The sequence below is a fragment of the Vigna unguiculata genome, chromosome 5 (assembly GCF_037176805.1).
Source record: "Vigna unguiculata cultivar grain cowpea cultivar isolate G323 ecotype 2 chromosome 5, ASM3717680v1, whole genome shotgun sequence".
NCBI classification, from domain to species: domain Eukaryota; kingdom Viridiplantae; phylum Streptophyta; class Magnoliopsida; order Fabales; family Fabaceae; genus Vigna; species Vigna unguiculata.
This window is the reverse complement of record NC_140796.1, coordinates 55,507,894-55,533,318: the sequence shown is the minus strand read 5'-3', so window position 1 is coordinate 55,533,318 and position 25,425 is coordinate 55,507,894. Positions and strand designations below refer to the sequence as shown.

Genomic DNA, 25,425 nt, shown 5'->3' with positions numbered 1-25,425 from the left:
AATATATTATGTAAAATAAAAACAAAAGGAAATGAAGAATTTATAAAATCAAGAATCCTAAATTTAAAATTAAAAAAAAAACAAAATTATAAATTAACCTAAAACAAAATACTCTTTTTTGCGAAGTGTTTGAACATTTTATTTTTGGAGCCACGCTCACACACAAGAGTGGGTGGGAGTTTGAATTTGTTTTTTAGTTGTTCTGCACATACAGAAAAGAAAATTATGAAAGTTTGAATAGGAGAATAGTAACCGTTAGATGGTGAGTGGGCTAGGAAAATAAAAAATGGGGAAAGAAAGAGTAGTAGTGCGTTGCCCAAAGCTTGATTTTTTGAAATTCAAACATGGCGGAGGGACCCACGGGCAGAGAGTAAATTGCAATAAAAATCTAGTCTTTACCCAATTCATCATCATGCGTACCTGTTACATAGTCCCAGTGTTGTGTTCGAAGATTGCCATGGTTGTTTTGCTTGTTTCCTAAATTAATCTGTCCAACAACAATTCCAGTGAGCGATGAAGAAGACGAATGCGTTGTCGGTCTCAACCACACGCACTTACAGTTCTCTCTACTTCAATCCTCTGAACCAGCCCAGCCACTGCCGAAGCTCCAGCACCGACTGTGTCAGAAAATCTCAGTTTGAATTTGAAGATGAACACCCCGACAAAGAAAACCAAGATTTCAATGTCAATGTCAACAAGCCCAAGCCTTTCAGGTCTCTCTCCACTGACAGAATCTTGAAGCCCACCTCGCTTGAATTCTGCATGCAGATGAACCACTTTCAATCCTCCCTCAACATTTGGGACTACTCTGATTCCGAGTCCGCTCCTGCTTCATCCTGGTCCACACTGCCCAACAAGTCTCTCTCTCTCTTCTTTTCTTTTCATTTTCCACTTCATCTTCTTCACCTTACTTAACTGGTTTCAACAATGTCCAGGTCCTTGATCTGTAGACCCTTGCCCTTAGATGTTGGAAGGTGCACATGTTTTATTCTGAAGGAGCCAACGCCACCTGGACTATCAGGGGGCACTTTCTTCTCTCTTTATACCAATGTAATTCAACTCAATTCAACTCTTCTGCTTATAATCATTTCTTTAGGTTAATGAATTAGTATATTGTTCTGTATGGTCATTGCATTGCATTTTTTAGTTCCTGCTTCTCACTTGGGCAACACCATCATCAACGTTGTATTATATAGGAAGGCCAGGGGCGGCAGAACAGGAAACTGGCCGTGGCCCACCACAAACGGCGGAATGGGAAGTCTTACTTCGCCGTGGCTCAGAATGTAAAAGGATTACTCTCCCATTCTGATGATACTTTTCTTGGCACAGTAACAGCTAACCTCATCGGCTCAAAATACTACATCTGGGATCAGGTTCCATTTTTTTCTTCTTTTAATTTATCCGTCTATGTTTGCAGAATTTGTGTTAACTTCAACCATCATCTTCTGTTTGAATGTTAGGGGTATCGTCATAATTCCCGTGGTAAACAACCAAAGCCACCTCTTGCTGTTGTGACGTAAGTCAGAATCTTTCTCATCTTTCTCTGTGCTCCCACCAACTCTCATTATCCTCTGGCTAAGTTCAACATTTGATGTTCATGCAGCTATATACCCACCATAACAACGTGTACAGGAAGTCACAGAAGCATGAGAGCGTATGTACCCAAGCATCAATGCATGCCACTGAAGAACACAAACCAGGTTAACTATGAATGTTCCATCTTGGATTCACATCTAAATCCTATTATTTACAGTTAAATTAGGTTTGAATATTCAAGTTCCAATTTTTGTAAAGATGGGGTTATTTTGGTACAGGTACAACATATAAAGGGATTGCCAATGAATTGGGAGGGAAAGGTGGACAAAGTCCATCAACTGTTCTCAAAGGCTCCACATTACAACAAGGTAGGAGTTTCTCTGTATCTACAATCAGGCACATGCATCTGGATTTGCTTAAATTTTTCAATGGGTTTTCAGATTTCAAAGCAATACGAGCTTGACTTCAGAGATAAAGGAAAAGCAGGACTCAAAATCCAAAGATCGGTTAAAAATTTCCAGCTAACTTTAGAGGTATGTTAAGAATATTTGGACCTTCTGTTTGTGGTGAATCATATAATTAAAACTAAATGCTGGGCATAGTGTGTTTTGTCCCTAAATCACTTTTGTACTGCATATGTATGTTGCACATTTTTAGTCCACCATGGTTGTCTTGTCTGCTTTAGCTATCTCACTTGTCTTCACTGCGATCAGGAGAATGGGAATCAGACGATACTGCAGCTGGGGAGGGCAGGAAAATCAAAATTCGTCATGGACTACAGGTATCACTAAAGCAATACATAGCTCAAAAACATTTTGTTATAATAACCAAATTTTTGGAATTGGTTTTGACAGCAATTGCATTTTCCTCTGCAGGTACCCTTTGACAGGTTACCAGGCGTTTTGCATGTGTTTAGCTTCCATGGATGCAAAGCTCTGTTGCACAGTGTAATGGGGAATTTCTGTTACCAAACTTGGTTCAATCTCTGAACACCTAGGCAAACAAAACACAAGTAGTTAATATAGACAGTGTCAGATGGTGTCGTTTTCCCAAGGAAATTGAAGATTTTGCCGGATTTGTTGTAATTGGTGTCTCCAAGATTCAACTCAACTCGGAAGACAAAGATACCAAGTCACCAAATCTTCAAACAAAAGATTCCAATTTATAAATCGTTATAGTCCCACTTTCAAGTGTTCTGAACATGCCTAACCTTGTCTCTCTGAAGCATTTATGATTTATCTAATCTAATGCCGAAAATCCATTTTGTCTCTGATGTTTGTTCTCTTCTCTGTGTCTGAACTTGGCTAACTTTGTTTCACGTATGATCCAAACCAAGCAGTTGCATGAGTTCAAAATCAATGGTTAAGTTGAACTAATTTCGTATGGATCTATTAACATGCTCTGTGAAGCTTATTTAATAACGAAAGTCTTTTAATAGTAATAAATATTGTTCTGTGACAAAAAAAGAAAGAATTACATTATTTATAATGTCTTTGTAATTCATTTTTTCAACAATATGGAAGGTGGTTTGTACAAGAAGAAGAAAAAGGGGCACCTTACTTAGACATAATAGAATTTGAAAATCTTAATTTAGTTTAACCATAATTAATAAGAATGGACAGAAGAAGAAAGGGATAAAAAATAGGAAGGAGGAGGAAGGTGAGAGTTTTAAGTTAAAGAATGAATATATGTTCAATTTTATGTAAGCAAAGGAACCAATGGAAATCGTTATTGAAATTAATAATTAAGCATTAAGATCACAATGAAAAATTGGTGAAGCAATGGAGGTCAAGTCGCCAAATATAATGTCTTCAGTGTCTGTGTAGATTCCAGCTGAATCTTGAGTTTCAAAGAAAGTTTGAATATCTTCGGGGAATGTGCGAGGAGCAGGAGGAGGAGGATTTGAGGTGGAGGGTGAAGAAGGTGGCGGCGACGGCGGTGGAGGGCCCAATGCTGCGGTGGCATTTTGAGATTCAGATCCAGATGGTGTGGTTGGGCTTGGGCCGTGATGTTGGGCTTGAATTAGAGGTTGAGATTGGTCTTTTGGACGTAGGCATTTCATATAACGACTGAGGTCAAAGTTGGTAACAGCATTAAGTCCACGGTATTCTATTGCCGCCATATCGTACGCCACTGCTGCTTCTTCTTCTGTACCTGCATTTCATGAAACATTAAACGTATAGATTAAACATTCAGATTATTTAATTAAAAATTATTTATTTATTGCGGTTAATATTTAGTGATTTATTTGTTTGTTCTATAAGTAGTACTTAGCAGCCCTTGAAAATGTTCGAAAAAAAAATTTAAATAGCCTTAATGACCAGTTGAGTTTGGTGATCTACTTCTTAACTAACTATATTCTATTGTTGATTTGACTTGTTGGGTCCCAAATTGGATAAAGCCCTGTCAGATGGATTTAAATAATTTGTTCATGTGTACATTTGTATCCTTATTTAAGATTGTCTTCTTTGTTCCATGCATGTTTAGGAAAATACATTATCATTAAAATGTTTAAAAAAATATTTAGTAATAATTTGAAACACTTATAATTTAGTAACAATTTAAAAAAATTTCATATTTTATGAAATTTTTCTTATATAAATTTGTTAAAAGAATTTATAATTTTTTATTATTTTTTCTAAGTGTTTTAATAAAAAATATTTTTTTTAGATAACTATATCCTAAAAATCATAAAATTTTTAAATATTTTTTATGAAAATTATTTTATGCAAAATATTTTACAAATATAATACTTGTAATTTTTTGTAAATTATTTTTCATAACAAAATTTGTAAGTATTTTTTTAAAAAAACATTAAAATAAAATTGACAAGAAACATGTATTTTTTAGTAGTAAAAGTAGTGCTTTCATTCATTTAAAATTAAATAAAACAAACTATCAGCATAAAAATATTATTAATAATTTGTATCAAATTATAGAAGTAAATGTATTTTAGAATTGATTTTGTATTTTAGATAATCTTTTAACTTTTAGTATTTGTACGTACCTCGTTGTTATTATTAATTATTTCAATCATTTTCATAAACAGAATCATCCCTTAGAATATTTTCGATCAAATAGTATTGATTTTTGTTCTTAATTTGTTTAATAAATATTATCATTATTTTAATATAAAACTTTTTTTTTCTATTCACGTGAAAAAAAAATTAAATTACAATTATTTTGGGATGGAGATAGAATATTTTATCTTAAAAAAACTAGTTGTTGAGTACTATGCATGCATACGTTCTCTATAAAAATTGAACACTATAATTACAAAAATACCATTTGTCTTATTTTATTCGAAGCAAAAACTAAAAGAGTCCAATTTTGTCAACTCGTGACGAAAAACTAAAAACCATTTACTTGGAGCAATTTATTATGCACAATACTAGCAATGCCAAACTGGTATAAGGCAAGAAATTCTAATAAAATATATGCATGTGGTTTAGAATTTTGATTTGCATTAATAAATAGTAATTATTAATATATTTTAGTTTATCGATTTCTTTATCACTGTTTGTTTGATTAGCGAACAGAATCTAAGAAAAATTAAACTTGTTAAACAACTGAATTTACCCTAAAAGAAGGAAGAGAACCTTAATGATAACAGTGTATAAATGCAAGGAAAATTACCGTAAGTTCCAAGGTATAGATATTTATTGCCGAAGACTCTGCCAATTCGTGCTTCCCATCTTCCATTGTGGTGGTGTCTATACATTGGAGACAACAAGATCACAACATTTCAGACTAATTTTCAACTTATTCAAGATAATTTAAATATTTCCATCACATCTTTTCTATTTTTCTTAAATATATTGAATGCTTTGCTTTAAAATAAACACAGACTCACCTAACCTATCCCAGAAAAAAATTAAATTAAATACTGTTATTTAATTATTGATGTCATTAATATCTACGATTAATTATCCTAAAGAACATCAGAAAGTTACACATATTTTTAAACAGGAATGTTTAATCAAAATGGCCCCTGTGTGATCCATTACCCTCAACGAGTAACTTACTCCATTAATGTTCATTATTAAGAACCGAACTTGTGGATGGAAAGAACGACAGAGGGATGAAAGAAGCTACACATATCCACACCAATGACCTATCCTACAGATAATGCGTTGCAGAATATTGGGTCCTTCATTGCACCCAGAACTTCTTTTATTCAACACAACATGACCCACAAAAATTTAATGTGTCTCCAAATCCTTTTACTTTTCTAAAAACAAGTAAATCAAACATCTCTTGTTAATTAAGTTGCAAATAGGATAGACGCAAATTCAAAATTAATTTGCAGTGGATCTTCTTAGAGTGTACTCATACCTTGCCACGCCTCTGAATTTTGAGACTCCCCGAGAGAAACCGCTACTTTTTCTGCAAATTAAAGATTAACTCATCGTGGAACAAACACCACATGGCATAAGAGTAAACACAAATTAGTATTAAGGGGAAAAAAAAAAAGAAGAAAAACCTTCTTAAGGATCCGATATACTCTTCTTTAGATTGATCCTCCATCTCCTTAAGCTGCTCTTCATAATTTGATAGCTAAACGTAGAATGCTATGATAATTAATATAAGTATTAATGAAGCAACGAAAGTTGGTCTGAAGGATTATTATTGAGTGGAAGATGAAAAGATTTACAGGGAAATTGAGGACGGTTTCCGAACCCCAATACTTCAATGCTGCCAAATCATAAGCACGTGCCGCAGCATCTTCATCGTCGTATGCCCCTGTAACAAACAAATCACGCACTCATTCATTTTTCCAATCACTACTTCATCACCGTGGTATAAATCATGTATTATACGTACCCAGATATACTGCAGTTGCAAGTTCAATTTCGACCGCCATGGATCCACCGTGAACCGAGAAGATGAAAACGAGGAATGAGAGAAGAAATTGATATATATATATATATATAGAGAGAGAGATAGGAATGGAGAAAGATTTTGAAGAACCTTGTCTTCCTTTCTTGTTCTGCGATTGATTCCATGAAGTCTTATCCCAGAGATGAGCCTCATATCGACCTGTCCATCTATGCCTATGAATGAATGAATCGATAACTATGAATACATTGTACATTGATTTTTCATCTTCTTTGAATCGATAAAATTAAAGAAGGAAGGAGATGAATGAATTGACCTGGTAACACCCCTGTAAGGAGAGGTTCGTGGCAAGGGAGTGTCTCTTGGAAGGGTTTTGCGTGGGCGCTTCTTCTTGTTCTTGAGCATGGGAGCGTCGACGCTGAGGGTTTTGTGTGAGGTTTTGGCAGCCATTGAAGGTCGCGAAGAGGTTTACGAAGGAAACAACTTTGTCATCAAATGTGAAACAACTTTCTCTCTTTTTTCAAGGAACGGAACGGAAGATGCGATGCTGCCATAAAAAACAGTTGGAAGTTGAGGGGTGAGTGAGTGAGTCAGTGAGTGAATGTTTATTATCATTACCACATTTATCGTTATTTAATAATAACAATAATAATTTCAAAAATATAATAACGGGCCGGCCACAAATCAAAAACATTGTTTTTATTACGTCGCCGTCTTTAGGCTGTAAAGTAACTCCATTCAAATATACCATCTTTCTCTTTCATTATATTTTTAAACCAAAACTTTAAATAATAATTTCTTATGATTCATGAAATAAAAATGTAAAAATGGTAATGATGTAATATGAAGGGATTGGGAGGAAAAGTTAAAAGAGTGAGAGTCAAAGAATTAATAATGAAGGATAAGATTGAGATGATGGGTAGAAACAAAGTTGGTTGGATGGTATTGATATAAAAATATGGCATGAATTATGGGATGAGGAGGAACTGCAATAAATACCAAATACAATCGTTAATTCGTTGTGGGATAAGGATGTTTTTGAGATAAAGCAGTTTATTTTCTGGATCAAGGTGTATGAGGATAGAAGGTGTCTCAAAAAGAAAAAGGGAGCTTTTAATGTTTATCCATCAATTGCTTAATCTCTTAGAAAGGAAGAGAAAAAAAAAAACAAATATATATATATATATATATATATATATATATATATATATATATATATATATATATATATAGCTGACATATGGTATTATATTGTTAGTAGTCAAAGACGGGGATAGCTTTCAACTAAACTCGCATTGAACAATTTGTGCATAACAATAATCTTACGTTTTTATTTAATAATTTCTCTGGATTGTATTATAAACACAAAATATCCATCAATAATTTTTCTTTCAAATAATTATTTTTACATGTAAAACTCGAATTTGATATATAAAAAATTCCACTTTACATCTTTCTATTCCCTCCACGCCTAGGAAGTTGACAATTAATTCAACTTAATAAAAATTTAGTGAATTTTATTGATATTATTAAATTTACCAGTATGTATAATATTTTTCCTAATATTCGGAGAAAGATACCACTAATGAAATCTAAATTTCTAAAACTAAATATTTCGTTCTTCATATAGTGAAAAGTAATTTAACAAATTTATTATAAATTTATATTGTTCTTTTCTCGAAACTACCCTTACACTAATAGTTTTCTTTATACTTTTTGGTTAAATTATTCATTTGGTCCCAATTTTCGTATGTAAATTTGAATTTGGTCCCTCAATTATTAAAAGTGTTAACTAGATCTCTAATTTTGATAATTTGTTTCAATGAAGCCCCTTCCGTTAAAATGGCAGAAACGGTGTTAAGAGCACAGTGACATGGAGATGTTAGACGGAACTGAACAATGAAGTGGCACGTTAAATGTGGTACACATAGAAATTTGAATGCTGTAATAAATAAATAATTTTGAAAAAAAAAATATGCTAGGGTTTGCCAGCAAATTGGGGATTATTCTAGGGTTTGCCGCAGAGTGTGAAACTCAACCTGCCTAAACAAGAGTGGATGAATTTCTTGTTTGATCCCACGTTCCAGAAACATTGATGCTATTCTTGCATCCCCAAACTATTTAAATTAACCACTTCAGTACTCAGCACAAAAAATGCAGGAATACCACCATCTACGGGACAATTAAATGTTATTGCTCCTCCAATATTCACACTAGACGTACCACAGTTATATAACAAAGTGTACTCATCATCATTAGAAGTGTATTTAAAGAAATCAGGATCCAACAGCAGCACCAAAACTCCTCTCCAAATCAGTTCTTTCTATTTCCTCCCAATCATCCTCATCCTCCAACAAGTCCTTGTTTTTTTCACCGATATCCTCGTTCCTACCAGATTCATCAATCTGATTATAGTTTTTTTTGAACTGCAAGATCTCAACCTCTTCAGCTTTGAGCACTCTTAAAGAATCATACTCCACCAGTTCCACCTCAACTTCGTTAATTTTCACAACCCTTCCTTCCTCCAATTTCGGCCACGAATGCAAACCCTAGAATAATCCCCAATATGCTGGTTAACACAGACGCCGACGCTGATTCTGTTTTATTACATATTAAATGCACACCATTTTTTTTTTCGAAATTATTTATTTATTACAGCATTCAAATTTCCATGTGTACCACATTTAATGTGCCACTTCATTGTTCAGATCCATCTACATCTCCACGTCACTGTGCTCTTAACGTCGTTTCTGCCATTTTAACGGAAGGGGCTTCATTGAAACAAATTATCAAAATTAAGGACCTAGTTAACACTTTTAAAAATTGAGGGACCAAATTCAAATTTACATACGAAAATTGGGACCAAATGAATAATTTAACCTAACTTTTTTTATCAATACTCTCTCACTTATATTAATTACGGTGATTTAGGAAGTTGAACCTTTATCGAAGCATTAGAATGACAGAAGTTGGTGAATGCAGTAGCTTATCTGCAACAAGGTTCATCATGAACTGATACTAATTATGCAGTCTCAGTTCCCTCTATTATTCCAACTCAAACTACAACATCATACATTTTAGAAGCTTAACAGGAGTCAATTTACAATCCAATGGAGAGAGAGACTCTTATCTTGAAAAAGGGAAATTAATTTATATCATCATGTAAGTGGAAGATGTTGTTGCATGAAGAAGAATTACAGTATATGACAGTATATATGCATTCAAGTGAAGCTGCAAGCTTCTGCAGCAAATCCCACCTTAGAGAGTTTGGCATCGTAAATGACCCTTTGATTCCTCTGCTGATAGTTTCCAATGATTCCCATTTCATACTCATCTGAAACACTAGCAAGTGCCAAACACACCCTCGAAGCATCTTCTTTAACCAGATAGAATATGCCAGTTGCATCCACATTCAGCTCAGCATTGCCCTCAAAATGCATGCTGATGGTAGGTATGTTAACCTCCTCATACCCAGTGAGATTAAAGCAGGTATCCAAAATCGAAAACCCTGGTGCTGAAGGGAAACCAGAAAACTCTTCCAAGAACTTTGCTTTCACAGCATTGTACACGGATGGAGCCAGTCTTGAGATCACTGTCCCGGAATCAAGTATCACTCCACCATTGCCAAAACTTAAATTTTGCAGAGCCACGCCTCCAACATCTATGCCAGTGAGATTCAGTATGTAAAAGGTCGATAACTGTAGATTGGGAACCATCCTAGTGTAGGCAATTGGAGTAACATTTTTGAAAACTTCACTCTGATTACCCATAACCAATGACCCAGAAGCTCCATTTCGAATTGAAGGTAAGCAGTAAGAAAAAACTCCTCCAAATGTAGCATTTGTTTGGGAGATCATTGAAAGTTCACTTCTTCCCAACCCCATTATACCTGAGGCTCCTCCAAATAGACCTTTGTTGTTTCTTCCACAACCAAACACAAAATTACTCACTGAAATACCTCCAAAACTCAGCTTCTCAACCCCCAGTTCACCTCTGGTGTATGATCCATCACCATAGTTAACCACATAGTCACAACTTGACGGATTACTGTCACATGCTCCTGAATTTCCTGTGCCCGATTGAAGAGACTGGCAGGTTGTTGAATTACACAGAATTGATTGAAAGGAAGTGGAATTAGAAGATTTGAACAAAGGTCCTTTCTGATTGTAACATGACAGGCAAGGCTCGCATTGGACCCATGTTAAGTCGCTTCCAGTGTCAACTATCATGGTCATGTTCTGGCTTCCTAATCCCACACTCACAATGTAGTTTAGAGTCTGGAATTTTACGCCAGAAATTAATGGAACTTGGGTTTCCGAGGAATCTTCAATATGTCTAGAGGTCGTTTTTCTAATATGATTTTGAATTGAACGAACGTGGAGAACATCCAGCGCCAACTGTTTCTCATGCCAGTTATCTTTTTCCCCTGACCACTCACCCCTGTCCTTCATTTCCAGTATAATAGCACCTTTTTCCCTCCCTGAGAATTCAGATTATATAAAGAGTTTTATCTGTGAGTTGAGAACCAAAAAGGTTGTAATTTAAAGAACACAAGACATTGTAATGCAGTCTAGAAAACGTAACATATACAACATGGACAGGATTTTATTAATCTATGCTTAATGACTTTGACATTGAAGGACAAACACAGATGAATAATTTCTTTCAGGGGATTTCAGATTCTTAACAATAAAAAGAAAGTTCTGATAAAAGTAAAGAGATATGAAAGTAGGGTTGGTGTAGTAGGTTGGTTTTTACTACAAAACTCACTTGATTGGGGAAGGAGGCACCCCGGGGCACGATTTTGGTGTTTTTTCTGCGACTTTTGCAGGTAAAAGGTGTTGTTGTCGTAAGAGTGAGCGCCATTTGGCATGATGAGGAAAAGAGAAAGAAGGAAGAGGAGGAGGTATGTTGACTCCGCCATTGTGATGCAATGCAAGAGAAGGGAAGATGAAGAGGAACAGTGACAGTGATGTAAATGAGATTGCATTGAGAAGAGAACAAAAGAAGAACCTCTGGCTTTGAGGGTTTGAGACCCCACTTGTGTTGCATGACAAATTATTGAGGTTTCACGTGCACGTATTGAGAAAACAAAACAAGTAGTGTTCTGTGCTAGTTTTGTTGGTGTCTTCACGGACGTGAAAAAAATGTATTTTTATATGCTATTCCTGAGTCTGGCACACACTCAGATCAATAAGCTTGACATGTATGAGATACAAAACTCGAGGGTATTTTGTTGGTAGCTGGTAAAGTTATGTACATGTTTGAATTTTCTTTTGGATCATCTTATGAACAAGTATCTGCTTCAAAGGTTTCGATTTTTAATTTTCATTCAAGAAAACTGAGGTTTCCTACATTTGTACGAGATTAGTTTGTTCTGTTTATATATATATTCGTTCACTTTAAACCTGCTTCAAATCTTAAAATCAATATAAAAAAGTTATTAGTACAAGTGGTTTGAAACCTAAGTTCTCTAACCCCGAGTTCCACGTGAATTTTTTATATATATTTTTTAATTTTAAATAAAATTATTTAAAAATGAAGCTTTAAAATATAAACTTATATTCAAAATAATTTTTTAGTACAATTTGAATTGATTTACTATGATATATTAATGCAAATAAATTTGATATTTCTAAAAATCAAATCTAAATGAGCCGGTCAAGATACAAATTTTAAAATAGAAATCAATCTTTTATTAAACAATTTCATAGTTCTAAATAAAAATATATGAAGTCATTTTTTAAATAATTTTTCCATAATGAATATCTTTTTCAATAATAATTTTTTTTATCATTTGAATTTTTTTTAAAATTATTCAAGTAAAATTACTAATACCACCATGCTATAAAATTAACAAAAAAAAATACACTGCCATGTCATTGGCTTGTACTTTACCAACTGTGCTTAAAAACTCAAAATCGCAAATGTCTACTGATAATTATGTAACTACGTATAATTTGCATCAATCTAAAATATAAATATAATTAATAACCTGAACAGATGCTGGGACATGACTATGATATTCATACATAAATAAATATAACCTTACTATACCTTTCCCTACTACAAAATCTGTTTTCTTTCTAGTTACCACTGAACCTTTTGAGATAATAATGTATGACTAAATTCACTACTCGCCAAGGGCACAAGGAATACATGGAGGGTCTTTGGATTGGTCGCAAGGGGTTATTCGCTCCAAACAATACTCATGAAAGGTGTGGCCACATGATAGGACAGCAACAGAAGGCGAAGCAGGTGGAAGGGAAATAGGCCCTTCTGGTTCGTAGGAGAGATCCCTCTTGCACAAAAGGCACTTATAACCAATTGGTTCTGGCGTTTGATCTGAACCAGAAGAAAGTTAACACATTAGCACATTCTACGAACATAATACTCAACAAAATCCATCTCCACAAATTTGCTAATTCTTTCACTGTTAAATTGATATTCATAGATAAATGATGAGCTTTTCAAAGGAGGTAGAAGCACTTCATATATTGATAGACCAGATTTTAAAGGAAAGGCAGAGATTTTGCCCACGACAGCCTATCTATGATTGACGTTATTACCAAATAAAGTATAATGGACTTTAAGGAACAAGGAATGAGTATCAGGCCTCATGAATTAAGGTTGTGTGTGTGTGGGTGGGTGGAGGATATTCAGGCCATACCTCTATGAATATACTCAATTTAAGCAACCCTACAGGCAAAGTGATTCTCCTGGGATTCTTTTTAGGGAAAGAAATTACGATAGGAATAATTCGTGAAAAGCATTTTTTTAATTGAGCTATCTCACTCGAAAATAAATATAATAATCATGCTCTCCTCATCAGAATAATGAACATATTTTCAATGCCTATTAAATGCAAATGAACCTAAATATACTGTGAAGAAAAAACACATGAAAGAAATCACGGAGGACACAAGGAATTTGTTAAATACGCAAGAAGAAATAAAGAAGCTCCAAGAGATACCTTTAAATTTGATGTGATTGGAAGCAATTCTAGGAACAGCTGGTATAATTGAAGCCTTAAAACGCTTGCGAGCCAAAGCCTGAGCTAACAGTTGATGCTGATTAGATACGTTTGTACGAGGTGATGTATAGGATGAGGGATGATGGAAAGATGAGACTCTCCTGTAATTAGGTGGGGGGAAAGGAGCTGCATGCATTCTAGGAGGAATTGCCCGGGTTTTGTTTGGCGGTGGTAGAGCAGATTTAGTCCAAGTTGTTGGGAACAATGGAGGAACAACAGACTGAGTAGCTTGGGGCGTGATAGATTGGGCTGGTTGGGCCAAGGGAGAAATTGCTCGTGATGTAATTGGGACTGATGGAGCCAATCTGGTCCTTGTTGGAATTGATGGATGTACGAACTGAGTTGGCATTGTCTTCCTGTGTTGACTCTGGACAGTGGATGACAGCGGTTGGGAAGCAGCTCTCTTTAGAGATGACCTTGAAACTTGAGCAGTCATATTTCCACTTCCAGTTTGTATTCCTAGATCTGAAAAAGCTAGTTTATTGCTTCCATTGTATAAAAATAAAGAAATATCCAAATAGTGAATGGATATAATGATATGTCGTTTAAGAAGGTAATCACCAGAAGTAGATTGTGGTTGAAGACGAGAGTTTGATTGATGAACAGAACCACCTGCCTGAGATTGGCCATGATCACCTACAAAATGAATCTTGATAAATAAATAGCAATAGACCATTCACTCCATCTGCAATTTTCTAAAATCTACAGACATGCAATGTCTGTCTATATGCATCAAATGAAATGCTAACATTTGAAATAATCCTACATTACAAATGATCAGGGCTCTTGTTGATACTTGGTTATGCCACATTACATGGAAAGAAGCACCATGATTAAACCAAGTAAAAAGGTCTGTAAAAATCCGAAAGCTATTCCTTAAATAAGCAAGTAATACAGTTAAATGAAGATCTTTCAACAATAATGAACAATACTAAATTAATAACTTGAAAATGTAAGTTGCAGAATGTGTTTAAAGGATTGTTCAATTTGAGGTACTTCATAACTATCCATTTGAATTATTTCAAGCACAACAAAGAAACGAGTAGGCAAGAAACAGCAAGAGGTACCACCTGAGAAATTGCAGATGTGGTCCTTTCACAAGTTAATAATCCTGTTTATTTTACTTTTATTTATGTAAAAGATTTGGTCCTTTCACAAGTATAAAAAGATAATTCAGATATCAATAGATACAGAAAACAATTCTAAATCCAAAAGATCTGGGTGAAGTGTTTATTCACTGCAAATCGGTTTCAAATAATTTATCTATTGAAATACCTGGAACAAGATAATAAAAAGAAGAATGTGGTCTACTGGAACATGAAAGATCAAGAGCCCAAAACTTTAAAAAAAAAAAAGAAAAGGAAAGAGAAAGTAGCTTAAAAAATAACACTTTAAGACCGTTACAAAAAATACCTGCTACATTTGAAATGGATTTTATGTGAACTAATAATAATAAAAGCAAAGGTGCAAAAGACTAAATTCCATTATGTTTTAACAAAAACTGCTAAAGATGATCAAATAGGTTTATGCTTATTAAGAATGATGACAAATTTAAGGAGATTTCATTGAGGTATAACAAAGTTTATGAGCAGAAAATAAGGAATCAAGCAGTAGAACACATACTTGTAAGATCCTGCCCTCTGGTGCTTCTAGGGGCCATGGCTAACGAAGGAGTAGAGAAAACCTGTGACGAGAACTTATCATTATTTTTATGTAACAGCTCAGTGGACAACTTATCAGTTATCATTTTGCTTGAAGAGGGAAGTAGCTGCCCATTCACATTGTTCTGTCCACTTTCAAAAGGCACAGTTTGACTGGCAACAATTGGCAATGAATTTAGATCCATGCATCTTTCAGGGCCAACATTGCGACCGATGTCTGTAAATTCCATACTTATGTCTTTCACACCTCCAAGACCTAAATCCCTGCTGACCTGTCCTAAATAAATGTTTTGATCATTGGAGGCTGGCCTTTGAAAAGCATATGAAGGTCCAAGACATAAACCAGGTCTAGAATCAAAAAGAGCTTCATGATTGCTTGCAGGAGCTAAATCAGATATGATTTGTCTTTCATTCTGAAAACCAGAAAAAGCAACATTTGTGTCTAAACCAGAATTTAAGGAGCCTCTGCTACCCTGTTGATTGTGATAAGTACTGATTGGAGGAAGAAATGCCCTCTCAGAATGACCAGTCGAATTGAGATTTGGCATCTCAGTTCCTGATGTGAACTCATTGATATTACTTCCAGAACTAATGGTCATAAATCTTTCATCACGTTTTCCAATTGCAAGCAATGGTTCTGCACCACCTTGATTTGAACTACACAATGTCATTCCCAAATTCGTATCTAGTGAATGCTGATCAATATTACCACTCATTGTTCTTCCCCTAGGGGTGAACATTTGTGGCCTGCTGGTCAAACGATAACCTGGGGTCACATACATCGCACCACTATCAGGCTTCTCAAAGTTATTTAGATTGAAGGCAGCATTCCTCAAATTAGCAGGGATTGTTAGATTGTTATGCCTATCATATTGATATGGCCAACCTGTGTATCCTTCTGGACATGGGTAACAAGAATTTGGTCTGCATGGAACAAAATTATGCTCTTCTGCCCTGTGTGAGTAATTATGGTCCTTCTGGAGATTCTGATAACTTCCAAACTGAGAGGAACTGTGTTCTTCTGCGCTGTGTGAGTAATTGTGGTCCCTCTGAAAATTCTGACAACTTCTAAACTGAGAGGAATCAATCATTGATGTTCCTCCAGCTGGTTCATTGCTAATAAACTGAGATGTTTCATTCAAATTCCAGTGGGGAAAAGGAGATGGTGAATCCACGGGCAGAGGGGTGGTTGTATCATTACATTGACGATCACTAGGATTACTATCATGGTTAGCAGGCACCGTGTTCACTAAACTGAATCTGAGTTCTTCACTGAGTTCTGCCATGGAGGCAGAAGAAAAGGGCATTTTCTCGTCCTTTCAATAGTCTAGTAAGGATAGTTCTGCCACCATGAAAGTAAGAAAGAGAACAAGTAAACCCAGTTAATTAAACTCAAACAAGTTGAGGATAACAATCATATAATAGATAGTAGTGATTATACAAAGCATGCTAAGTTATTGACAAAATAAGGAAAGACAAATCTCGGATTCCTTTGATCATGAACAAAACTATTGAAATTAGCACAGCATACACAAGGAAAATGTCAATTCATGCTCTCCCCAATATTGAAATAAAAAGGAAAACAGCAAGAAGCAAGCAGAGATACTAAGCACTACAAAGAACTTGAAAGATGTATACTTGAGCTAGAAAATATCAGTGCAAGAAAAATCTGCTGATATCGGGTAGGTGTAGCTTCCCATCCCCCCATTTATACATGTATAAAGTCGTTCCTCCCTAATTCAAAATCACTAATTGATTGATAATGAGCATGATGAGAAAGGTCAATCTAAGTGAGAAAATAACGATTGGATCAGAACGGAGCACATATAGTTCCGAAAATGATAAAATCGTAAATCTTGAACAAATATATTAAAAAAAAAAACAAAAAAAGTGAAATGGAAGTGGTGAAGGGTTGAGAATAAAAGCATGAGAAGGATCGAAAGATGGAGAAGAGAAGAATAGAATGTTAGGGTTAGGGTTGGGGAAAAGACATACCAGCCAAGAGGGTGCTGGAATTACGGTGAAGGTGGTAAGTTGGGATGAGAGTGAGAGAAGAGAAATTGGGGGGTTTTGGCGCCCTAGTGAGGTAGACATTTTAAAGGGTTCGGTGTGGGGTCTACCAATATCTGCACACGTGTTTCTTCCTCCTCTCTACTTCATAATAATTCTCATTCCTCACGCCGAAACTTCTTCCTCCATTGTCTCATCTGAACTATTACTAATATTAGCACTCCCATCTTTTTACTATAATAGAACAAATTCAACATAGTAATGATCATGATAAGAAAAATTATATTACAATACTAAAAAATTATATTAGTATACATTATAGAAATAATAACTTGAATTTAATAAATAAATTTATTTTAAATTAAAAACAAATTTATGATTAAATATTGATCAAATCATTCTAATAATATTAATAATATTATTTTTAAGATATTTACAATATTATAATATTACAACATTAAAAAATTAAAATTTTAGTGATTTTTAAAATTCAAAGCACACACAAACTTTAAAATAAATAAATTTAAACGTAAACGTTGCAAAATAATATTTATTACCAAGAATAAACTTATCTCTTAAATAAATAAACAAAAGGTATTCTAAAGTGGTTCATTTAAAAGAATATAAAAAGATGAGAGATAATTTATTAATTTTGTCAGTTTTCTCAACTTTTTAATTCTTTAATTAATTATTTTAACTTGATTATGTAATTTTTTGAATCAAATTCACTTCTTTTTATGTCAACTTGCTCATAATTTAGGATTAAAAATATACTTAAAATATAATATTTAAGTAAATTAATTGTTTTATTAAACTTTGTAATAATGGTAAGTGTAAATATATATATATATATATATATATATATATATATATATATATATATATATATATATATTAATTGGAATATATGGATTAATCATTTTTCGTTTTTTGTTAATTTGAGGTTAAGAGTTAAATCATGAAGTCCATTAAGAATCTAAGTTTCTAGACATGTGAGGATATGACGAGAGAAATATAAACTTAATTAATGAACACTCATGAACTTCAAGAAAGTTCCAAGCAATTATACTTAATACATATACACAAAGATAATTTAGAAGACTGAGCATACAACCCAGATCATAATCTCTGCAGTAGGTTTATCCGCACCAAATATTAATTATAGCAAAGACTTAAGTCTTTATTTATGATTTACACAGAATAAAACATTGATTCACACACACACAGATATGTAAATATTGATCATGCTGATGCAGAAGAAGGATTGGAAGGGTTGATAGGAGCTGCTACAACAATGGAAGAAAGTGTCGGAGGAGATCCTTTAGTTTTTCCTGGACCCGGTTCAGGAGAATAACCGGGAGTTGGTGGTGGCGGTGGGTGCCGTCGTGGATGTCTCGGTGGCCACAAATTCATCACTTTCACAGTTGATTCACCTGAAAATATATACCATGAATAACATAATAAAAAACTTCTCTTCCACCTTAATTTTCTTACCATGTTACGTTATTTTCAGTTTATAGTTTCTCAATTGTTAAGTAATTAATAATACCCAGAGGTGCAGCATGTGCATGTGGAGGAGTAGAAGGAAACAGCAACACCTGGAAAAGAAAGAGAGAAAGTATGAGAAGATGGAGAGTCTTCATCTTTCTCACCTTAAGTTGATGTGCTTCTTCAAATTTCTCTGACATACCTTATATATACACTCACCACACTCACAACATGACAATTCACAAACATATTATATGGAAGTAGTTCATGGGTCACATTATACCAAAGATGCATGAGAAACAATTTTGAACCAAATTAATCATTTGAAAAATCTAACTATTTCATGCATTAGATACTGGACAGGTGTCATCCCCAAAAAAATAATACTAGATAGGTTACAACAAAACCAAATAAAAAAAATTCCAAGTATTCACTGACCCCTTCTTTTTATTCTAATATTATATATGTATATTCTCCTTACTACAAAGGATTAGATGAAATCTAAAGAACAACTTGAAGAATTGTTGCGTACAAGGTTGTTTGCTGGTTTGTCTATACCGTGTTTGGTAATATAAAATTTGTCTAAAAGGGGTGACGTATATGTAGTATTTATTATGATGCAAGTTATTTGTTTAGTGTATAATATGAATTGATACAAATATTTAGGTATTTAAGTTTGATTTCTTTTTAAGCTATTAATTACATGTAATATTTGTAATTTATTTTCATATTATAGATAAAATATTTATCAATTTTTGTAAGGAGATTTTTATTGATTACTTAATAAAGCTTTCTTTTTTAATTATTTTTTCTATTTATAAAATTTATACTCGAGACATTTCTTATTAACCTATTGAATTTCCTTTAACTTGGAGGAGTTTTATAGCTTAGGATATGTTTACTTTCTTTCGTATAATTTTTATGTCGTTTTTATTCCATTTCTATAATTAGTCCTTCTCCACTTAAAAGAATAAGTAATACATTCATGCATTATAAATTAAAATATACAAATTTACTTCATTCTCCAATATGACATTCACAATAGTATATTCATCTGAATGTACATTGACACATGCATTATCACATCTTCAACCAACTAAAATATCTGGTCTCAATTATATTAAATTATTTTATTTTTAATCTTCTTAATTGTCTTTTCATGTCAATCTTCTCTCTTTTATTTCTATTTACTCAGTTTCATTTTTTTTTAAATTACCAATATTGATAAAAATAATTATATCACTATTAAAAGAGTAAAATATATTATGGTAGATAACTTAAATATAGGATTTTTAATATTTTATGATCTCGTGAAGTCTAAATCCAGTGATTTTATACGAGCTACATTACTTAAATATATATATATATATATATATATATATATATATATATATATGTTATATTGAAATAAAATTTAGAAAATATTTGAAGATGCCCCACTCATATTGTATGTATAGGAAAGGGTTGTAATGCATGTTATTAAAATGGCATCCCACGCATAAGGTTGTGGTCTTTTGCGTTTGGATTAGAAGAAGCAGGTAGCAAAGTAATAAATGACGATGACACTATAAGTTATACTAAATCTATGCGATAAACAAACATGGTATTGTTTACCTCATCTATTAGGCAACCAAAACCTTTAACCCAACTAAACAATGGGAATAGTTATAAAAATGTTTCTTAAACAAACCCTTTCTTATTCAATAGTTCAGTTGTTGTGTGCCATAATTAATGAACAAACACCAACATCATAGGAACCACGTACGCATGGACTCTCCTTAGAATATACTACTAGGATGTGGATTCGGCAAATTTCCTGTACTACAATTTGTAACTCATGTTTTGATAGATTTCATAGTCTTACATGGTTTGATCTTATATTATTTAAGAGTTTTAGAATAAAACTTTGATAGAATTTTAAACTTTAAAATAACAATGTATCGAATGTAGTGATTGATCCCTCAAATGTGATGATGGACTCCTCTAATGTAATGATTAACCCTAATAATAATATTTCTTAGACTTAAGGTCAGAATATTACGTTAAAGAATCTTTTGTATCTAAACATTTTTTTTAATTGAACAGCTAATAAAAAATTTAGCGTTATTTCAAAAATTCTGCTATTTTTTATATCAAAGATTGATAATATAAAATTTAAATTATATTTTTTATGTTTTTAAAATATACTATTCTTTTTTATTTTTAAATATATTATAAGAGCTTTTAACATGTCAAAATCAATATATTATAAAAATATAAAAGAGAAATAACATAAAAATACTAACACAAAATATATAGTCACCTATACAAACATTTTATTGCACGAATACAAAAATAAATAAAAAATATTTTCAAAAATTCACGATTACAAACTTAGTGTCACTATATATAAAGAAAGAAACAAAAAAATTATGACACCCAAAAGTTATAACTACTTTAATGATACAATAATATATATGTCAATAAATATTATAAGAATTGATGATTATTGTCGTTGACCAATGAGATGAACAAAATACGATGTGAGTGAAGAATCGTATATTTGTTCCAAGTAAAGTTGTCTCGTTATGGTAAATAATGTTTTAAGAAAAATTTGATATCGATGTGTTGTTTTCATCTTATGTGACCTAGAAGATATAGTATATAATATTAAAGACAAGGGAAGAATAAACATTTTTATAAGAATTTAAACTAAAATTTTATAATTTATTAAATACTAAATTAAAGAAAAACAAATGCAAAAATAGGTAATTTAGTGAGTCCGTAAAACTTACACGACACTGAGTTGACCTATCCAACCACGTTACGATCGAGGTTTTGTGTTCTTGTACGAATCCCACTGAACACAGTGAAACCAAGCAATTGCTTAGACATTTTCCTAAGATTGTCAACTTAGTTTGCATACGTTGCTATGTGACGTTTGTGACAAACGCATTGCTTTGCACAAAAGGAAAAAAAAAAAAAATCTGCTCTTTCATTTAATATTTCTGGGTGCTTCGCAGCCATTTTTGCAATTTAAAATTTCTACTGGAGGGGTGTGTGTGTGAGTGCGCCACTGTTGAAAGCAGAAGCAAAGATTGCACGCTGCGTTGGAAATGTGAGTTGAGATCATCTCCATCTTCATCCATTACCAATTGACGCTTAACTCAGTTGAGAATCCACTCATCTCCAATCATGGATTTTTCTTCAAATCATCATCGCATTTCTTCAAAGTTTTCCACTATGCCAGAGCATTCTTCAACTCTCCAATCTTGCATTGTTATTGCCAGAAAAACCAGATTTTATGGTTTTCTTACATCATCAACATGGTTTTCTTACAAACCTTGTTCCTCCTTTTACTTGTAACATTTGGTCACTCCTTGCACCACCACCTCCACCCTTCTCATTCTTTACTCACTGATAAAGCTGCGCTTCTGGAATTCAGAAAAACAATCGTATCAGACCCATTTTCCTCACTTGCAAACTGGGTTGAAGCTGTTCCTGTGTGCAACTTCACAGGTGTTGAATGTGACAGATCCCATAATCGTGTTATACGACTAATCCTATATGATAAAGCTCTTGTGGGGCTCCTTTCACCTGTTCTTTCTAATCTCACTGGACTGCACAACCTTGAGATAGTTCGAAGTCACCTATTTGGTATTATTCCCCGTGAATTTTCCAACCTCAGACGCATTCACAGCATCATCATTGAGGGCAATAATTTGCATGGCTCAATACCAGACTCCTTTTCCATGCTTTCCAAGCTCAACATTCTGGTCATTAAGGAAAATAACATATCAGGTTCGCTTCCTTCATCTCTCTTTTCCAACTGCACTCTGCTAAATGTTGTGGACTTCTCCAGCAACTCGTTGAGTGGTCAAATCCCGGAAGAGATTGGAAACTGCAAAATCCTGTGGAGTATCAGTTTATACAATAATCAATTCACTGGGCAGCTTCCACTCTCGCTCACCAATCTATCGCTTCAGCATTTAGATGTGGAGTACAATTATCTATCTGGCGAATTACCTGCTAAGTTTGTTACCAACTGGCCTTATCTCCTTTACCTTCATTTATCATACAACAACATGGTAAGCCATGATAGCAACACCAATCTTGATCCATTTTTCACTGCTCTCAGAAACAACAGTAATCTAGAGGAGCTTGAATTGGCGGGGATGGGCCTTGGAGGAAGGTTCACCGATACTCTCCCCAGCCAACTCAACAACCTAAGAACCCTGCTATTGCAGGAAAACCAAATTTTTGGATCAATCCCTCGTGGCTTAGCCAGCCTTTCAAGGCTTTTCATTCTAAATTTAACATCCAATCTTCTGAATGGAACTGTATCTTCAGATATATTCAGATTGCCGAGGTTGGAACAACTTTTCTTGTCACACAACCATTTCAAAATTCCAATTCCAGAAGCAATAGGCGAGTGTCTCAATCTGGGTCTATTGGATCTGTCACATAACCAATTCTCAGGTAGGATTCCAGACAGTTTGGGAGATTTGGTTAGACTAAATTCATTGTTTCTCAACAATAACCTTCTCTCAGGAACAATACCTCCCACATTGGGACGGTGCAGTAATCTGTATAGGCTTGATTTATCCCACAATAGATTAACAGGAAGCATCCCACTGAAATTGGCAGGCTTGCGTGAGATCAGAATTTTCATAAATGTTTCTCATAACCACCTTGAAGGTGACCTGCCAATTGAGCTCAGCAAATTAGAGAAGGTTCAGGAGATAGATCTTTCGTCGAACTACCTCACTGGAAGTATCTTCCCTCAGATATCAGGATGCATTGCTGTTTCAATGATTAACTTTTCAAACAACTTTCTTCAAGGGGAGATCCCTCAGTCCCTGGGTGATCTGAGGAACCTTGAATCTTTTGATGTTTCACGAAATCAATTATCTGGATTGATACCAGCAAAACTTGGTAAAATTGAAACGCTCACTTTTCTCAATTTATCATTTAACAATCTGCAAGGAAAGATTCCATCTGGTGGTATCTTTAATTCAGTTTCAAACTTGTCATTCTTAGGGAATCCAAAACTCTGTGGGACGATTGAAGGCATATCTTTGTGCTCTCAAAGGAGAAGATGGATTCATGGTCGTTTGTTATTGACTATATTGATTTTGGTGATCTTGGTATCAACCTTGTTGTCAATAATTTGCTGTGTAATTGGATGCAAGCATCTTAAAGCAATCATCAGCTCTCAGAGGACTGAGGCAAGCAAAAATGCAGGTAGAGCAGAGTTGATTAGTAACTTCCCAAGAATCACGTACAAGGAACTATCAGATGCCACTGGAGGATTTGACAATCAGAGACTCGTTGGATCAGGTAGTTATGGACATGTCTATAGAGGTGTTCTCGCGGATGGGACACCAATAGCAGTAAAGGTGCTGCATTTGCAATCTGGAAACTCTACCAAGAGCTTCAACAGAGAATGCCAAGTTCTGAAGAGAATTAGACACAGGAATCTTATAAGGATTATCACAGCATGTAGCCTACCAGATTTTAAGGCTCTTGTTCTACCTTATATGGCCAATGGCAGCTTGGAGAGTCGCCTCTATCCTTCTTCTGGATCATCAGAATTGAGTATTGTCCAGAGGGTGAATATTTGCAGTGACATAGCTGAAGGGATGGCCTATTTGCATCATCATTCTCCTGTCAGAGTCATACACTGTGATCTAAAACCAAGCAATTGTCTCCTCAATGATGACATGACAGCTCTTGTCTCTGATTTTGGGGTTGCAAGGCTGCTTATGAGTGCTGGAGTTGGGGCTACTGATAACATGTGCAACTCCAGTGCAAATTTGCTTTTTGGATCTATTGGATACATTGCACCAGGTAATTAATTAATCTGTGTATCTTGCAAAATTAAGCATCCATGATTTCTGATAATATTTTCCACTAGTTCAAATAATAAGTCATCCATGATTTCTGATGCAGAATATGGATTTGGTTCCAATTCATCTGTCAAGGGAGATGTCTATAGCTTTGGCATTCTAGTTCTTGAGATGGTGACTAGAAGAAGACCAATAGATGAGTTGTTTGTTGGTGGGTTAAGTCTGCAGAAATGGGTGAAGGTTCATTTTCATGGAAGGGTGGAAAAAGTGGTAGATCCTGCTTTGGTGAGAGCCTCAAGAGATGAATCCCAAGAGGTTAGAAAGATGTGGGAAGTTGCTATTTCGGAGTTAATCGAGTTGGGACTTCTCTGCACACAAGAGTCACCTTCGACAAGACCAACCATGCTTGATGCAGCAGATGACTTAGATCGTCTCAAGAGATACCTTAATGGGGACACAGCAGCAACTTTTGCCTCTTCTCTAGGAATTTCATCTTCCACAATAGCTGGTGACTGCTGAGCCCAATGGCAGATCTTATTTCTGAATTTCTAAATTATGGTAACAGTTGTTAGAAATCCAAGCGTGAGTCTAAATTCTACATTGACCAGAAATGAGAACGTAGAGCACTGTATAAGAATAAAGATCCATAAATTTATTGTTTTAAGGTTTTGTGTTAAGAGTGATATTAATACTTTATATGATTGGACTCAATTCTCGTTGGTGTTGTATTTCAGACTATCCTAATGAACCTAACTGTAACACTTATGGGTAAACCATGATTCAAGAACAGAGTGCAAAATCAATACTTTATATATGTCCATGATATAACCAACTTCAATCATTCAACTAACTTTCTACGTAGTACTATCTATCATTCGTGATCTGTATTATATAACGTGTCGTTTTGTAACAGATTTTTTTAATGATGTCTATGGATTTCCTCAGTTTTATCTTCTTCTTGTTGCTGGTCCTTTATGCTATTTGTGACTTGATGTTCATCTTTAAGCTTCGCAAAATTCTCTTTAATTAT

At 34.2% G+C, this 25,425-nt stretch overlaps 5 protein-coding genes across 10 annotated transcripts; 2 read left to right on the top strand and 3 right to left on the bottom strand.

The window, feature by feature from the left end:
• The first annotated feature begins 120 nt into the window (after positions 1–120).
• Positions 121–2,809, top strand: TLP8 (tubby like protein 8). Its single transcript, XM_028071455.2, has 9 exons — positions 121–857; positions 936–1,050; positions 1,197–1,373; positions 1,461–1,516; positions 1,604–1,700; positions 1,815–1,904; positions 1,977–2,069; positions 2,250–2,317; positions 2,412–2,809. The coding sequence occupies exons 1-9, from the start codon at positions 514–516 to the stop codon at positions 2,485–2,487; spliced, it is 1,116 nt and encodes a 371-aa protein (XP_027927256.1). The 5' UTR covers positions 121–513; the 3' UTR covers positions 2,488–2,809.
• A 393-nt stretch (positions 2,810–3,202) lies between these two features.
• On the bottom strand, positions 3,203–6,977 carry LOC114185845 (AP2-like ethylene-responsive transcription factor At1g16060). 4 transcript variants are annotated; one of them, XM_028073782.2, is made up of 8 exons: positions 6,692–6,976; positions 6,508–6,584; positions 6,361–6,369; positions 6,191–6,279; positions 6,020–6,093; positions 5,872–5,922; positions 5,173–5,249; positions 3,203–3,690 (listed from the first exon to the last, which is right to left on the bottom strand). In XM_028073782.2, exons 1-8 carry the CDS (start codon positions 6,823–6,825, stop codon positions 3,281–3,283), a joined length of 921 nt encoding a protein of 306 aa, XP_027929583.1. In that variant the 5' UTR covers positions 6,826–6,976; the 3' UTR covers positions 3,203–3,280. The 4 variants fall into 4 exon arrangements, with proteins under 4 accessions (XP_027929583.1, XP_027929582.1, XP_085529761.1 ...); XM_028073781.2 differs by having other exon boundaries at positions 6,508–6,590; positions 6,692–6,975; XM_085673635.1 differs by having other exon boundaries at positions 6,361–6,584; positions 6,692–6,977.
• Positions 6,978–9,376: 2,399 nt separating this feature from the next.
• LOC114183885 (aspartyl protease family protein At5g10770-like) lies at positions 9,377–11,381 on the bottom strand. Its single transcript, XM_028071052.2, has 2 exons — positions 11,146–11,381; positions 9,377–10,855 (listed from the first exon to the last, which is right to left on the bottom strand). Exons 1-2 carry the CDS (start codon positions 11,363–11,365, stop codon positions 9,597–9,599), a joined length of 1,479 nt encoding a protein of 492 aa, XP_027926853.2. The 5' UTR covers positions 11,366–11,381; the 3' UTR covers positions 9,377–9,596.
• Positions 11,382–12,325: 944 nt separating this feature from the next.
• LOC114183786 (uncharacterized) lies at positions 12,326–17,235 on the bottom strand. 2 transcript variants are annotated; one of them, XM_028070918.2, is made up of 5 exons: positions 17,065–17,235; positions 15,032–16,411; positions 13,970–14,044; positions 13,349–13,873; positions 12,326–12,720 (listed from the first exon to the last, which is right to left on the bottom strand). In XM_028070918.2, the coding sequence occupies exons 2-5, from the start codon at positions 16,374–16,376 to the stop codon at positions 12,509–12,511; spliced, it is 2,157 nt and encodes a 718-aa protein (XP_027926719.2). In that variant the 5' UTR covers positions 16,377–16,411; positions 17,065–17,235; the 3' UTR covers positions 12,326–12,508. The 2 variants fall into 2 exon arrangements, with proteins under 2 accessions (XP_027926719.2, XP_085529758.1); XM_085673632.1 differs by lacking the exon at positions 17,065–17,235 and adding an exon at positions 16,708–16,980.
• Positions 17,236–21,459: 4,224 nt separating this feature from the next.
• LOC114183721 (putative leucine-rich repeat receptor-like serine/threonine-protein kinase At2g24130) lies at positions 21,460–25,206 on the top strand. Of its 2 annotated transcripts, XM_028070838.2 has the most exons (3): positions 21,463–23,481; positions 23,587–24,396; positions 24,499–25,206. In XM_028070838.2, exons 1-3 carry the CDS (start codon positions 21,873–21,875, stop codon positions 24,912–24,914), a joined length of 2,835 nt encoding a protein of 944 aa, XP_027926639.2. In that variant the 5' UTR covers positions 21,463–21,872; the 3' UTR covers positions 24,915–25,206. The 2 variants fall into 2 exon arrangements, with proteins under 2 accessions (XP_027926638.2, XP_027926639.2); XM_028070837.2 differs by having other exon boundaries at positions 21,460–24,396.
• Positions 25,207–25,425: the final 219 nt, after the last annotated feature.

Bases quoted from the DNA above. Each gene is read 5' to 3' on its own strand.
- TLP8 (XM_028071455.2), top strand. From the start codon at position 514: ATGAAGAAGACGAATGCGTTGTCGGTCTCAACCACACGCACTTACAGT. The intron at 1,374-1,460 runs GTTCCATTTTTT...TTTGAATGTTAG, and splicing joins AATACTACATCTGGGATCAG to GGGTATCGTCATAATTCCCG. The intron at 2,318-2,411 runs GTATCACTAAAG...TTTCCTCTGCAG, and splicing joins AAATTCGTCATGGACTACAG to GTACCCTTTGACAGGTTACC.
- LOC114185845 (XM_085673633.1), bottom strand. From the start codon at position 6,825: ATGGCTGCCAAAACCTCACACAAAACCCTCAGCGTCGACGCTCCCATG. The intron at 6,591-6,691 runs GTCAATTCATTC...ATTCATTCATAG, and splicing joins CCTTACAGGGGTGTTACCAG to GCATAGATGGACAGGTCGAT. The intron at 6,094-6,190 runs GTAAATCTTTTC...TTCTACGTTTAG, and splicing joins AAACCGTCCTCAATTTCCCT to CTATCAAATTATGAAGAGCA.
- LOC114183721 (XM_028070837.2), top strand. From the start codon at position 21,873: ATGGTTTTCTTACAAACCTTGTTCCTCCTTTTACTTGTAACATTTGGT. The intron at 24,397-24,498 runs GTAATTAATTAA...TTTCTGATGCAG, and splicing joins TATTGGATACATTGCACCAG to AATATGGATTTGGTTCCAAT.
- LOC114183786 (XM_028070918.2), bottom strand. From the start codon at position 16,376: ATGCCCTTTTCTTCTGCCTCCATGGCAGAACTCAGTGAAGAACTCAGA. The intron at 13,874-13,969 runs GTGATTACCTTC...TAGCTTTTTCAG, and splicing joins TCAACCACAATCTACTTCTG to ATCTAGGAATACAAACTGGA. The intron at 12,721-13,348 runs GTATCTCTTGGA...CTTCTGGTTCAG, and splicing joins CAATCACATCAAATTTAAAG to ATCAAACGCCAGAACCAATT.
- LOC114183885 (XM_028071052.2), bottom strand. From the start codon at position 11,365: ATGCAATCTCATTTACATCACTGTCACTGTTCCTCTTCATCTTCCCTT. The intron at 10,856-11,145 runs GTGAGTTTTGTA...CTGAATTCTCAG, and splicing joins GTGCCTCCTTCCCCAATCAA to GGAGGGAAAAAGGTGCTATT.